Source organism: Tauraco erythrolophus, chromosome 5 (genome assembly GCF_009769465.1).
Source record: "Tauraco erythrolophus isolate bTauEry1 chromosome 5, bTauEry1.pri, whole genome shotgun sequence".
Taxonomy (NCBI): domain Eukaryota; kingdom Metazoa; phylum Chordata; class Aves; order Musophagiformes; family Musophagidae; genus Tauraco; species Tauraco erythrolophus.
Window position 1 is genome coordinate 28,950,894 of NC_141469.1, and position 12,272 is coordinate 28,963,165.

The following is a 12,272-nucleotide window of genomic DNA, read 5'->3' on the forward strand; positions in this document are numbered from 1 at the left end:
ACTCCTTTCTGTTTGTCTCCACGAAAGGGCTATTTATAGTTTTAACAGCTGGCTTTCCAGGAGACTGAGTCCTGTGCAAATGTACCTGTACCTTCACTTAGGAAACCCTTTCCTTCCCCAGGCGCGTGGGTAGGAACATGGCTTTGTGCTGACTGAAAACAGCGCACCTACAGAAGGGAACTGGACAACGTTGCCTTTGAGGCTAAACAAGTATGGAGATCACAGCCAGACCATATTTCAGAGCTAGAATAAACATAATCTGGTCTTCTACTCTCGCCTTTGCTTTATCACTGTCTTATTAATAGCTTCAGTTACTTTTTTTTTTTTCCCCTTGACAAAGCACATCTTACCTCCTTTTATTCACACCCTCTGAGGTATTTTCTTCTTTTACTTCTTTGAGGAGCTTGTCTTCCTTGAGGGAGGAAGAGCCAAATGGATTGCCACATTAGCTTTGTCATTCCATGCCATTACACTTTTAACTAGAGTGCTTTCAAATAGGTAAATTAGCTCTTAAGCTATCCCAGTTGTACTATTGGCCTTTGCTACAATCCTGCGTTAAAGCTGATTCAATTTTACTTAGCTCTGTTGAGCAATTAAGAAGAACACAGAGAGAAACGTAGTTCTGCAACTAGTAATTGCAGTCCAGGAGGGAGCTGGGCTGTTCCACAACGCACGATGACTGACTGCCGCACTACAACACATTTCCCAGCTACCCACGAGGCTGTACTTCACTTGCTACTTCTCGAAGCAGATGTTTCTTGAGGAAGTTGCATAAGACTATTTTGGATAGCTTCGTGAATGTGTATGCTACCATCTGTATGCCCTGTGCTACACCACAGCAAGTATCTGAGGGGTGACACACAGTTAACAGGAGCTTCTGTAGGAACCAAAGTCTTTGCTCCACCAGCAACTCCTTTGACTCATCTAGAAAATGGAGAATGAGCAGCTTCATTTTCTCCCACACACTATGTATTGACATATCAAGAACTCAACAAGTTTTTTCAGTGTTCTTGCACCTTACTACACACGTATACTAGTATCAATATCACAGATCATTGCTACTTGTAGTTGTATATATGCAGTGGGAGTTGTAAAAGCATGAGAAGTGTTTAGAGCTTCTTACTGGCTACTCAAACTTAAAATTTTGTATAGATACTGAGTTATATAAGCTGGTTCAGTAATTAAAGGCCAATTCTCTTTATGACCAAAGGCTGACCCTAATCACAAGGCTGGAGCCTGTGTAATACCTTGTCACAGCCTTTGTCATATGCCTCAAGATATTAATTTCTTACTTTAAATCACATTCCATTAGCTGACTTAAAATATGCTGCTGTATTTTGATCTTATGGCACAAGTTACAGTAGCAGTTGGCTCACTTAAGCAGACTAACATGACACACTGAAATGCCATAATCTAAGCTTCCCCATTTCTACCCACTTTAAAAGCATTTTGAGATTAATTTCCCCCTTGTTCAGGAAAATCCTTATTATAGCTGAACTAACAAAATAAGCGTGTGTTGCAATAGTCTGCAATGAATACAGCATTACATTTGAGATGATTACAGCATATGTAATCACTGAGACACTTTTGGGATCCAGCATGAGTTATTCCCCAGCTCCCCAGACTAACACTTGACTTCACTTTCTTTTCAGATGACCAGAAGTCTGCCCTCTCCCTCCACCCAATTCTGCATGCAAGTACTATATTGCAGAATCTACAACAGACCACACATTTTCCACTAGTAAAATTCATAAGCAGACACAAGTGCAAAGCAAAATGTCATTTTATTTAATTCAAGGACTATTTTCCTTCTAGTATTGCTGAAGGGATCACCTCCTGGGGAATTCATCGTTACAAAGTCCCTGTCTAAAAGTTCAAGTGCTCTTGTTGTACATTCTTTTGAACCACAGAAAACATAATGACCAAGTAGGTGGGCAGCTACTTGCAGTTTTATCCCACCTAAATTAGCATTGCTTGAGGCTAGAAAACAATTCAAGTAGTAAAATAATGGAAAATGTTAACCTTTAAGGTCACTACCATATTTTGATCAAAAAGTCCTGAATGTATGAAAAGAACATTTGTACATGTTATGGAGGGTTTTTTTTTAAAAAACAGACACTGTTGAAGATGGCAGTTAAGTATTTTGGACCAGTTGTCAACCAGATATTTAAGAGTTCTATGTGAAGGTTTATTACCAATTTCATTATGCAATTCACTTTTCACATTAAGCTCTTTAACAAAAGCAACATATACCCGCACCAGAATCACTGTAGACAGATTTAGTTTTATAGAATGCCCTTCTGAAAATTCATTTCAAAATAGAGATGCTTTTTCTCCAGAACTGTAAAAGCCATAAAAATGCAAAATATCTGTTAGGAAATTTTTAATCAAAATTATTCCTTAATGTTCAAAATAACATTTAACCTCCTACTTTTTTTGTTGTCATCCACATATCGATCAATAGACTAAACAGGTAACAATTGTTCACGTTTTTCCCCCACCTGAAACGTTTCTTCTAACACAGGCCCAAGACAGGCAATACAGAGATTCAGGGACATGGATTATGCATGGCAAAGGTAATCCTCTATCATTTTAATTTAGAACAACTCTGATCCTAGCACACAACTGTTGAGTTTCAGTTGTTTTCAATCTGCTCTAGGTCCAAGTCCCCACAGTCTAGAGGAAAGATGCCTTCTTCGGTGCTCTCACAATCACTTGTGTCCTCATCGCTTTCACATACTGCAGCTGCTTTCTTATAATCCCTTGTTTTGAAGCTACCTTGGCATGATCCGTGATGCCTTACTTCATCCAGTTGTTCTTTCATCGGACTGGAACCAGGGGTGATGATGTTCATAAGATCATTTGAGTCACATGGGGATGACACAATTGTCTTCATTTGTGTGTCATCATCATCATCTTCATAGTCAAGGGAGCAAAGACTTTTCGAATTTTTTAAAGTCTGAAATTGAAAAAAAACCATGAATATATAACCATGACTGCACAGGAGGAGCAGAATAAATTCCTTAAATTCTTGAATGGATTGAGAGCATGTACTCAAAATCAGAGTGCCACATGTTTAAAGTAATCCTGGAAACAATGAGGCACACGAAGAAAGAGGAAAAACAGTATTTACTTACTACGCAATCTGGTTTTGCACAGATGTTTTGCCTACGTAGATTCCCATTAATGAGGAAAAACTACCAATCCCCTTTTTTATGCAGAAAGATCCCAAAAACCTAGCTTTAGCCAAATAGATGAGGAACCACAGACACCCAGTTTGATGTATTAGCCTTCTGGCAAATCCCAACTATAGCGTTCAGTAACATCAGCATTTAGGTCAAACAGCTGCACTGCAGCCCAGTCAACAATTAATTTCTCAAAGTTCTCAAGCACGCAGACAATGAGTCCTTAGGCATCACCCCAGCGAGAGTCTGCAAGGCAACTGGCACATTTGGGTAACCTCAAAACAAGAGAACATCAAGCTTCTGCTGGAAGCGTCCTGCTCCAGATTCTGCTTAGTTTGTCCTACATTTGGGTACCATTTGAATAAGAGCTCAGGAATTTGAGTAATTCTGTTTAAATGAAAAGTATATTAAAACACAGAGGGGCACTCATCTTTATTTACACAAAGGGAAAAGAAAACAAAACCTCAGTAAATATATTGCCTCTATCCCTCAGATAAAGGAATAAAATGCTTAAGGTTCTTATGTAACTGTAAGGGATCCTTGACTAGAATCCAGAAGCAGCATTTAAGAAAAAAACAGAACTATACAGACATCAGAACTTAGATTTTAAATAAGCGAGAAACTTCTAAATTCTGCCTCATACAAGCACACAGGGAGAAAAGGGTGAAATAGTCACAGCTCCTCTCAAAGGTGGTAAGAGCCAGGAGAATAAAGTTGTGCCAGCTTTCAATATCTCAACTGGTTAATGACTCCAGTCTCTCATACACACAGCAATCGTTTTATTACGAGTAGATCCACAGGGAACAAGACCAACTTTCACACCCATTTTCAGCTTCCTCCCCCAATTTGTCATTTCCTAAGTATTTTATATTTGTTGATATATTCAGATGAAATAGGAACATTGCAACATTCCCAGTATGCTACATTCCAGATGCTCTTCCAGAGCACTGGATGATCTTTCTACTTCACCAAAGCACGTCAGCAGCCACATTTAAGCAGTTGACATCTTTGGGTGTTTTTTAAACAAAGCTTCACAAATTCAGAAGACATCTGAATTAGTCAGCTTTGCCTGTATGCAACTGCATGAAGGAGAGTGAAGAAACCTCACTGAGGTAAAGCGATTTGCCTGACCCCTTAGGGTAGATGTTACACCTACAGAACATCTTGCAGACAAGCCCACTGCCACTCTGCAAGTTCATGCAGTTCCTTGGACATCCCCATATCAATTCTACGTAGAAAGTTTGAGGGAAAGCTCAGGTAAAGGTAAAAAAGTAAACACTTGAGTTTTGGAGTTCAATCAGAGCACAACTAAGCTGAGGAGTGACCAGCAGTTCTGGTATCAGATGGTGGTTCACCATCACTGCTATCTCTCCATAGGTAAGACACTGCAGCAGTATTACCCAAATCTGCACCACATGAAAACACTTCAGTCCAACACTTTTCACTACTGATCAGATGTTTGTTACGCCTGTATTGCATACAGCTCTGCTCTTGCTCAAACAACTTTCATATATTATAGTCTACATTAGACGACTAGTTAACAAACCATAGGTTTCAGGCCAAAAGGATCTGTAAGGGATTATCTAGTTTGCTTGGACAGACACAAACAAGACTTCATTTAGAAGTTGCAACTCTAAGACCTGCATCCAAAGATCAACTTTCAGAAAAAAAAAACAGACTGTTGACCATAGTTCTGTCAGGATGAACTCACCAGTCTTTGTTAACCATGGTTAAAACACACATCCAACTCTGCATGTGACTGGTATCAACAGAACTGATAACCTTGCACAATCAAAAGCTTTCTATTTCCAAGTTTCATTCCCCTATGAAAACAGTTTTGGTATAAAATACATTCCTGTTTTCAAAACATTTCTATATAGCTCTCTTGCAGCTTATTCACGTACAAACATCTGAGCTCCTTCTGATGACTAAGAGGTGTGAATTTCTCTCATATTTACTTAAAAGCAAAACAGTATATTTTTGAAGTATAAAGTTTTAAGGGATAGTTTAATCCTAATTTTATCTCATTGCTTTGAAAAAGAACACATTTCCTGTTGTGTATCTCCATAGAGGGGACAATATTTTCAGTTCTTTAAATCTTATCATAGGCACTGGGAAGGAACAGGATCAAATAAAGGAAAAAGCTTTGAAAGTTCTGCTTTCAATGTTTTAGAAAGGAATTCCCGAGTCTCCCTTCAAAATATCTTTTATTCGATTTACTGCTAGAAATTAATCCAACCACACAGCTGTCCTTCTAGAAGGTTTGTGTACATAAATGGAAAAATGCCTGTTAGCTGTACTGTGCTGAAACCACTTGAATGGGAACTTTTAGCCCGTTTCAACACAACAGCAAGTGCATTCAACTGGTTCTTTGTTCGCCCACTTGTCACAACTGCACCAAACTAAAAATAGGTGGATTTATTATCTCACAGCACAATCCCACTTCTTTCACAAAGCAAAAAGGTAGAAATTGCAATGCATTCAAGCCTTCTGAACTGCAGCTTTACATGTTACACTGGTACAGTACCACACCTTCCGAACACAATTGTGCTCAGTGGGGAGCCTGCGAGTACTTGCTCAATGGTCCTCATTTTATAAAGGATGCTGGACTAACAAGACAAAAAGAGTCCACAGTTGGCAATGGATAGAACTCAATCAGCTAAAAGTATTCCTTTGTGTGATGGAAAAAAGAAAAAAAAGAAACTCAGAGTTTTAAAAGAAGTGAGGCGATAAAATGTCTGAATATTAAGAAAAAAACTTTGTACCGAAAACAATGGCAGGGAAGGAAATAAAAGAAATCTCTCTAGACCCTTGCCATACAAAGCAAACAAGAAAGGCCCAGAGTAGCTTGAAAGGAAGCTAATGTCTGTACTCTTTACTAAACCTCCAGTTCAGAAACCCATAATACATCACTTTCCAAATATAAAAAGCAATAAAAAGGTTGTTTTTGTTTTACTAACAAAACTAGAGCATTTGCTACAGTAGTCAAGGGAAAAATAAGCCATTTATGTGCATGAAAACCCAGCGTATAATGGGAGCAGCAGTTCTCATGCTTCTTCCTCATGCCCCCATCACAGGCCGAGTCCACCCGTTTTCCCCCTCGGTTTGGACTGGGGCTGGAGGATACAGCTGCTCTGAAGAGCTGCAGCTGCAGCAGCCGGCACAAAGCAAGGAGCAGAGGAAGCCTGAAACCACCAAAAAGCCCTAAGCTCATCCTACTGCTTCTCAGCACTAGCCATCCCAACAGGATGGGCTGCTCCCTGAAGCCATGGGCTTAGGAAGACCGGGAATTCATCAGACTAATTAAACTAGTTGTCTGGCTTGTGTTCCGTCCCATCCTGAGTCTTTTGCCTATGACTGCACACACAAGATACACTGCTTTAACAGACACCAGCACATAGGGCTTCTTGACTGTTAATGTCTCTACCAGGGATATGAAGATGTGGGTGATGCAGCGGTCCTCATGATGAGGAGATCTTGGAATTTCAGCAACCAATCCAAGCATAAAACACTGAAGAGGCAGCTTGAGCACGGAGCAACACATGACACCTTCTGTTGCTCCCCTGTACCTAGCCAGTCAATGGATATGGGGACGGAGCAAGTTAGATGGGCTGCACTTCCCTTTGAGGGCTTCACAGGTCCTTATTTCTCTTTCTGGACTTAATATTTCCTATAGATTAGTCAGAATGGCTCAAAACCAAATGCCTTTACTGTTGGTAACTCATACCACAGTTAAGTTTTAGATCAGACGCATCAGGTACAGCATATCCCCAAAGAGGTTACAGTTTAAGTCTCGGCAATAATGAAGCCCAACCATGGTACAAACTCATTACACTGAAGAGACTTCAAACGAAGCTAAGAGGGACACTTAAGGAAGTACTTTAAGTTATAAGAACAAGCTGTCACAAAAGACTGGTCCTACACAGCTCATTGAATCATGTTCAAAACTGCCTTCTGAACATGCCACCACCTGACTGACATCACATCCTACCACAAACAGATGTGAACAGCGTCCCACCCTGTAAACTGAATTTTCACGTCTAATTACTTGCATCAATAACATTAACTGTGACAATTCAAGTTGGAGACATGTACAGTGTTTATTGCAAATCACTAGAAATCTCAACTAGTTGTACAGATTTAAAATATCCCATTACAGTCCTAATCCCTGCATCTTCTACTACGCATAAAGTGAAAAGTCATAAGAAAAACACTGTGTTTATGTAACAAACTATTAATCTTTCCATGGAGTAGAGCTCTTGACATTTGGCTGATTTTTCTGCCTTGAATAGCAGTGAGCATTTTGGGAACACTTCAGTGTTCACAGATAACCTTAGCTTTAGGAAGCTTGCAGTTGAGAAGAAATACTGCTTCATCAGTGTGAAGCAGTGCTGACAGGAGGCAAACAATGTAGTATTCTTCATAGTGTTACACGCTTAAGGCTTGCTAATACACTCTAAAAGTTAAAAAACAAAGTTAGCTGGGAAAGAATGTCTCCCTGCTCAAATGAGAGTCAAAGGTGTAGAAATACATTTAGTTTTTAAATTCCGGTGTCTAAAAGACTACTTCAGGTCAAAAACCATTGCAGATTTTTAAACTATGTATTTGAAATAAGTCAAAAGGTAAGCCTTTTTTTTCTTTGCATTGAGATACAAACCAAACAGTTAACCACAACATTTCTATTTATGTATTTTGTGGAAACAGAATCAAATTCCTAGAAAATTCCTGACACCTTCACGGGCAAAATCTAATCTCTGATTAAATTCACTTTGGGAACCAAACGTGCCGCCATTCACTTTTTGCAGCTCTGCATTTATCCCTCATTTTCCTAGAAGTTTTACATGTATTTCTATATCCAAAAGTGCAATGCTTGTTTCATAATCTATAACTAGGAAGTAGGAAACAAATGGAATACCAGACAGGAATGAGAAAGTAAAAATCTCTACCATTTTGCCATGTAATTAGACATTTAGTATAACCACCATTCTTTATATCAGAGATAAAAAAAATCACTGCTGCAGTTCTTGTAGTCAAATAAAGTAAATCCTATTTGAAAAGCCAGAGACCTAGTTAAAAATCAATATGAGCTGACATGCAGCAATATGGCTATGACTTGAAATGAAAGTTGTTCAGTACTTTGTCTTCGCTGTATCTTCAAAGGTTATTTTAATTTTTTAGATGTGGGTGCCCAGGAAGAGAAGTGAACTGACATCAACTCCTTTCACATCAGATGCTAAACAGCATCATGAAATAACAGACTTTCATCTTCCACTAGCCAGACTGTTCCAGATTTAAGCATGCAGTTTTCTGGTGTAGTCTACCATAAAAGTTGATCTATTTATTGGCCTAGATTTTTTTTTATGCTTATATTCTAAATTGTGCCACAGTATCCTTCTAAGTTTTGTTTATGAGCTGTAAGAAATTGTGACGTTATTTGGTGTTATTAGTTGAAAAAAATACCATGGCTTAATGAAATAGAAATATTTAGGCAAAACGCTGAATTTGTCTAATTATACTCACATATGCAAGAACACAAGGCTGTTCATCACACGGTATAACTGACAGAAACCATTAGAATAGTTAAAAGTCTACAAATGAGAAAAACAAAATGCATAAAGACTGGGGGGGATTGGGGGTGCAGTTCTCCACCTGAGTGCCACTGCAGCCCACACACATTGCTCGCTCGCACTGGTGGGGAGATGTTTGGAAACAGACCCATGCACCGCAGTCTTCAGACCAGTACAGTAGCCTACTCATTTAGTGAAGAAACTCTGTAAGACCCAATTAAAATCACTGCTGTCACACCAAATTCCAAATAGCCACATGTGAAGTCACAAGCACAGCAGATCCCAAATACAGCAGGGATTACAACCACCATGGATTAAGTTCAGCCCGAACACCTGCTTCCCCCCTGCCCCAAGTCAGACATGAAAATTATTCATGACAGGCGCTCCACATACAAAATCAGGTTTCACATTCAAACTAAACATCCTCTCCACATCTCTTCCTTGTAGTGGTTTGCAAAGATCATCTAAACAACTGAGAAAACCCACAGGCCCCCTCAGAGCAATCAGCTCACCCTTCCCCATGTGCTTAGTGTGCACATGTGCTCAATTAAGGTCCAACACTAAGTAACTAAGAAACTAAGGAATTTCAGCAGATTAAAGAAGAGTTTATCAGTCTGAAGGCATTTCTCTAAACTCAGTTTCAGCAGACAAAACACTACTACTGATTTTTGTTCATTCCTTTCTAAATTAAATTTTGGTTAGATAAGGGCAGTTTAGTATAGAGCTAATATCCACTTACAGGAAACTCAGGTGCTGGGGTTTAGCAGTTTCCACAAGTCCAGAACTATTCATCACAGGGCTTAACTTTTTTGTTTGTTTTTCAGGACAAATTGGAAGCTAAGTAATGCAGTACTTAATGCAATACAGTCAAAAATATGATTCACAACCAATACTAACATGAAGAGGGTGAACATATATGGCAGTTTTCCCCCTACATAAAATGCAGGCCAGCACTGAACTGCATTTTTAAAAGTTTACAGTATGGAATTTTAAATAAGATGTTGACATCTTAGGCCTTCTAGTGCAGTGGATCTGTGAACTGCAGCCTTTTACCTTTCCTGTTTCAGTAAGTATAAATCATGCAATCTTTTACTATGAGACAGCGGAACTACATTCTACAAACATCATGCCTACTTATTTCATCAGCATGTAACTGAGTTAAAAACAAAGTTTCAAGTATTCTTAGTACCAGTCCAGCAAATAGCTACGGATGCTATGAATTATTCTATTAACTAAAACAGAAGAGGCTCACACAGTAGATTTAACTGTTCTGAACTGGCTGATCATCGATATAGCGTCAAATGCAGTGGAACATAATGACATTTGCTTTGTTCAGCTGAATAACACAGTACAAGACTTTGGCTTAATCTTCTTTCTCCCTGGCCAAACAAGACAACTACTAGATACAGCAGCAGCGTTCATCTGAAATGCACTGATGCATTAGAACAGAGATTTCCTCAAAGGGAAAGAAGCACCACAGAGAAGAGACTCAAAAGGGCATTGAAATGGCAGGAAGAGTGGCTGGGAAGCCAGGTTCTAGCTCTGTTCTTGCTTAGGCAGCAGCTGCAGTCAGAGGTCTCTTGCAGGACCAAAGCAATTGCTCTGCCTTAAGGGAAACAACTGTCTTTGCACAGCATCTAGTTATTTCCCCACTCTGTTTGACCCTAGGCACATCTCTAATACGGATTTATCCACCTTACGGACAAACTGAAGAGCTGGACAATGTGGAATTGGGCCTCTACTGTACTTGAGCTGCACAAGATCAAGAGGCTTCAGTCTGGCAAATTCACATCAGCCAACTGCATTAAGGAGCAACGGTGTGATGAATAAACAGCTGCACCATTTGTGTTGCTACAGGGATGATGAACACATCTGGTTTTGTAGTAGGAGCACACAGAGGGAAACAATGTAAGCATGTGTTCTCTCCCAGCAGAAAATATTCATGTTTTGCCAGGGTCATTCCATCTTTTCCAATTCAAGAACATTTACCTTTCCTTTCAGAAAGAAACACAGGCTCCGGAAACAAGAAACAACTTAAAGTGCATGTTACCAGCTTCATTAATAACACGAAAAGAATATTTTCTAGAGAGTTAGTTTAAATGACGTTTAATTCATACAGATTTTAGAAAGATGCATCTAGTTTTCTGCATTTCAAACTGGGAAATCAGGAAGCACACTCATTAACATGAGCTACATGCACATCCCCTCACATAGCCATATATTACTTTACAGTTGCTCAAAATGTTAATATCTCTGAACAGCGCAAGAAAACTCTTTAACAAGAATATGATGGCTTGCAATATCATCTCTCAGTATTCAGCATCCAAAAACAAAGAGACCACCCTGGGCAGCCAAAGCCTTCTAATATATTATTCTTCTGACAGAGGAATTAACATATTTCCATACTACAATCAGCTCTGAAACAACATAAACAAAAGAGTTACCTCCAAACCCAGGACTTTTATTAGGTTTCTAGATTCCTAACTAAATGCATTCAAAGAAGAGAAAAAGCTGAAGCTGCACTTCCACAAAACTCCTAATAATCAGTCACATTTTGAAGTTCATTTTACCACGCCACACTGTTCTCAAGTAACAGGGTTTAAGTTGACTGATTATGCACCAGTGTAACACAGGACAGGATTTGACCCTTGTGGCTTCAAAACATGACCATACTGGCTTCATTTCCTGCCATTTATGTGTCATCTATTTTTATAGAGAACTTCCATTCCTGAGCAGTTTAGCCAAGGTCTTATTCCTTCATGCCTTTGCTGTGAGCTGCAAACAATTACTTTCACAACTGAATCACATATGCACTGATTTTTGCAGAGTACACCCATGTACCAAGTTCTCTTAAAATTCTAGCTTTTTTTTATCCTCAGGTCAAATATTAAGTTGATATGATGGGTCAAATTTATAAGAAATTAGAGAAGTAAACTCCAAATGGTGATTCTAAGGCTACCCTCATTAGTTACTGACAGATGTCAGCCTCACCTATATTATTGGGTTATGCTGGCACTCCATCATAACTAACATTTTAAGGGATTCTATAATTGGGCCATAAAGTTCACTTCTGCCAGGGAAGGGGGATGGGAGAAAAAGGGAAACACCACCTTAGCTTGGGAACAGTTCCCCCTTCTTCAGACCAGTTTTCCACTACAGAAATACTTGTCCAAAACAAAGCTTTAGGATCTTGTTACACAAGCACGCATGGGTATACACACATGCGGACAAAGTACAAGTGCCATTATGAATCTTTTGCTCAGCTCAATGCAAAAAAACCCACAATTTAACAATAAATTCTTGTAGGAGCATTAATTCAAACTGTAGGTGGACTCTCGCCACTAATTATTTCCAGAGACAAGTTCAGTTGAACACAACACATTTGTTTAGAAAGAACAGAATTAGCACTGTTCACCTTCAATCTCCAATGCATACACTGCATTTTTCTAGCTTGGTATCTGATTTTGGATGATTTTGAACATTTCCGAAACTATGTGACTCAGGAAGTGTTCTTGACACC

General features: G+C 39.1%; 1 protein-coding gene across 3 annotated transcripts in view; it reads right to left on the reverse strand.

Annotated features, from left to right (window-relative positions):
* Window positions 1-1,787: 1,787 nt before the first annotated feature.
* Window positions 1,788-12,272, reverse strand: part of FAM53A (family with sequence similarity 53 member A) — a 72,798-nt gene continuing 62,313 nt past the window's right edge. For all 3 annotated transcript variants that reach the window (XM_086611796.1, XM_086611797.1, XM_086611798.1), the window contains exon 5: window positions 1,788-2,959. In XM_086611796.1, coding sequence (XP_086467922.1) covers window positions 2,636-2,959 — 324 coding nt within the window. In that variant the 3' untranslated portion in view covers window positions 1,788-2,635. The remainder of the gene's footprint in view (window positions 2,960-12,272) is intronic.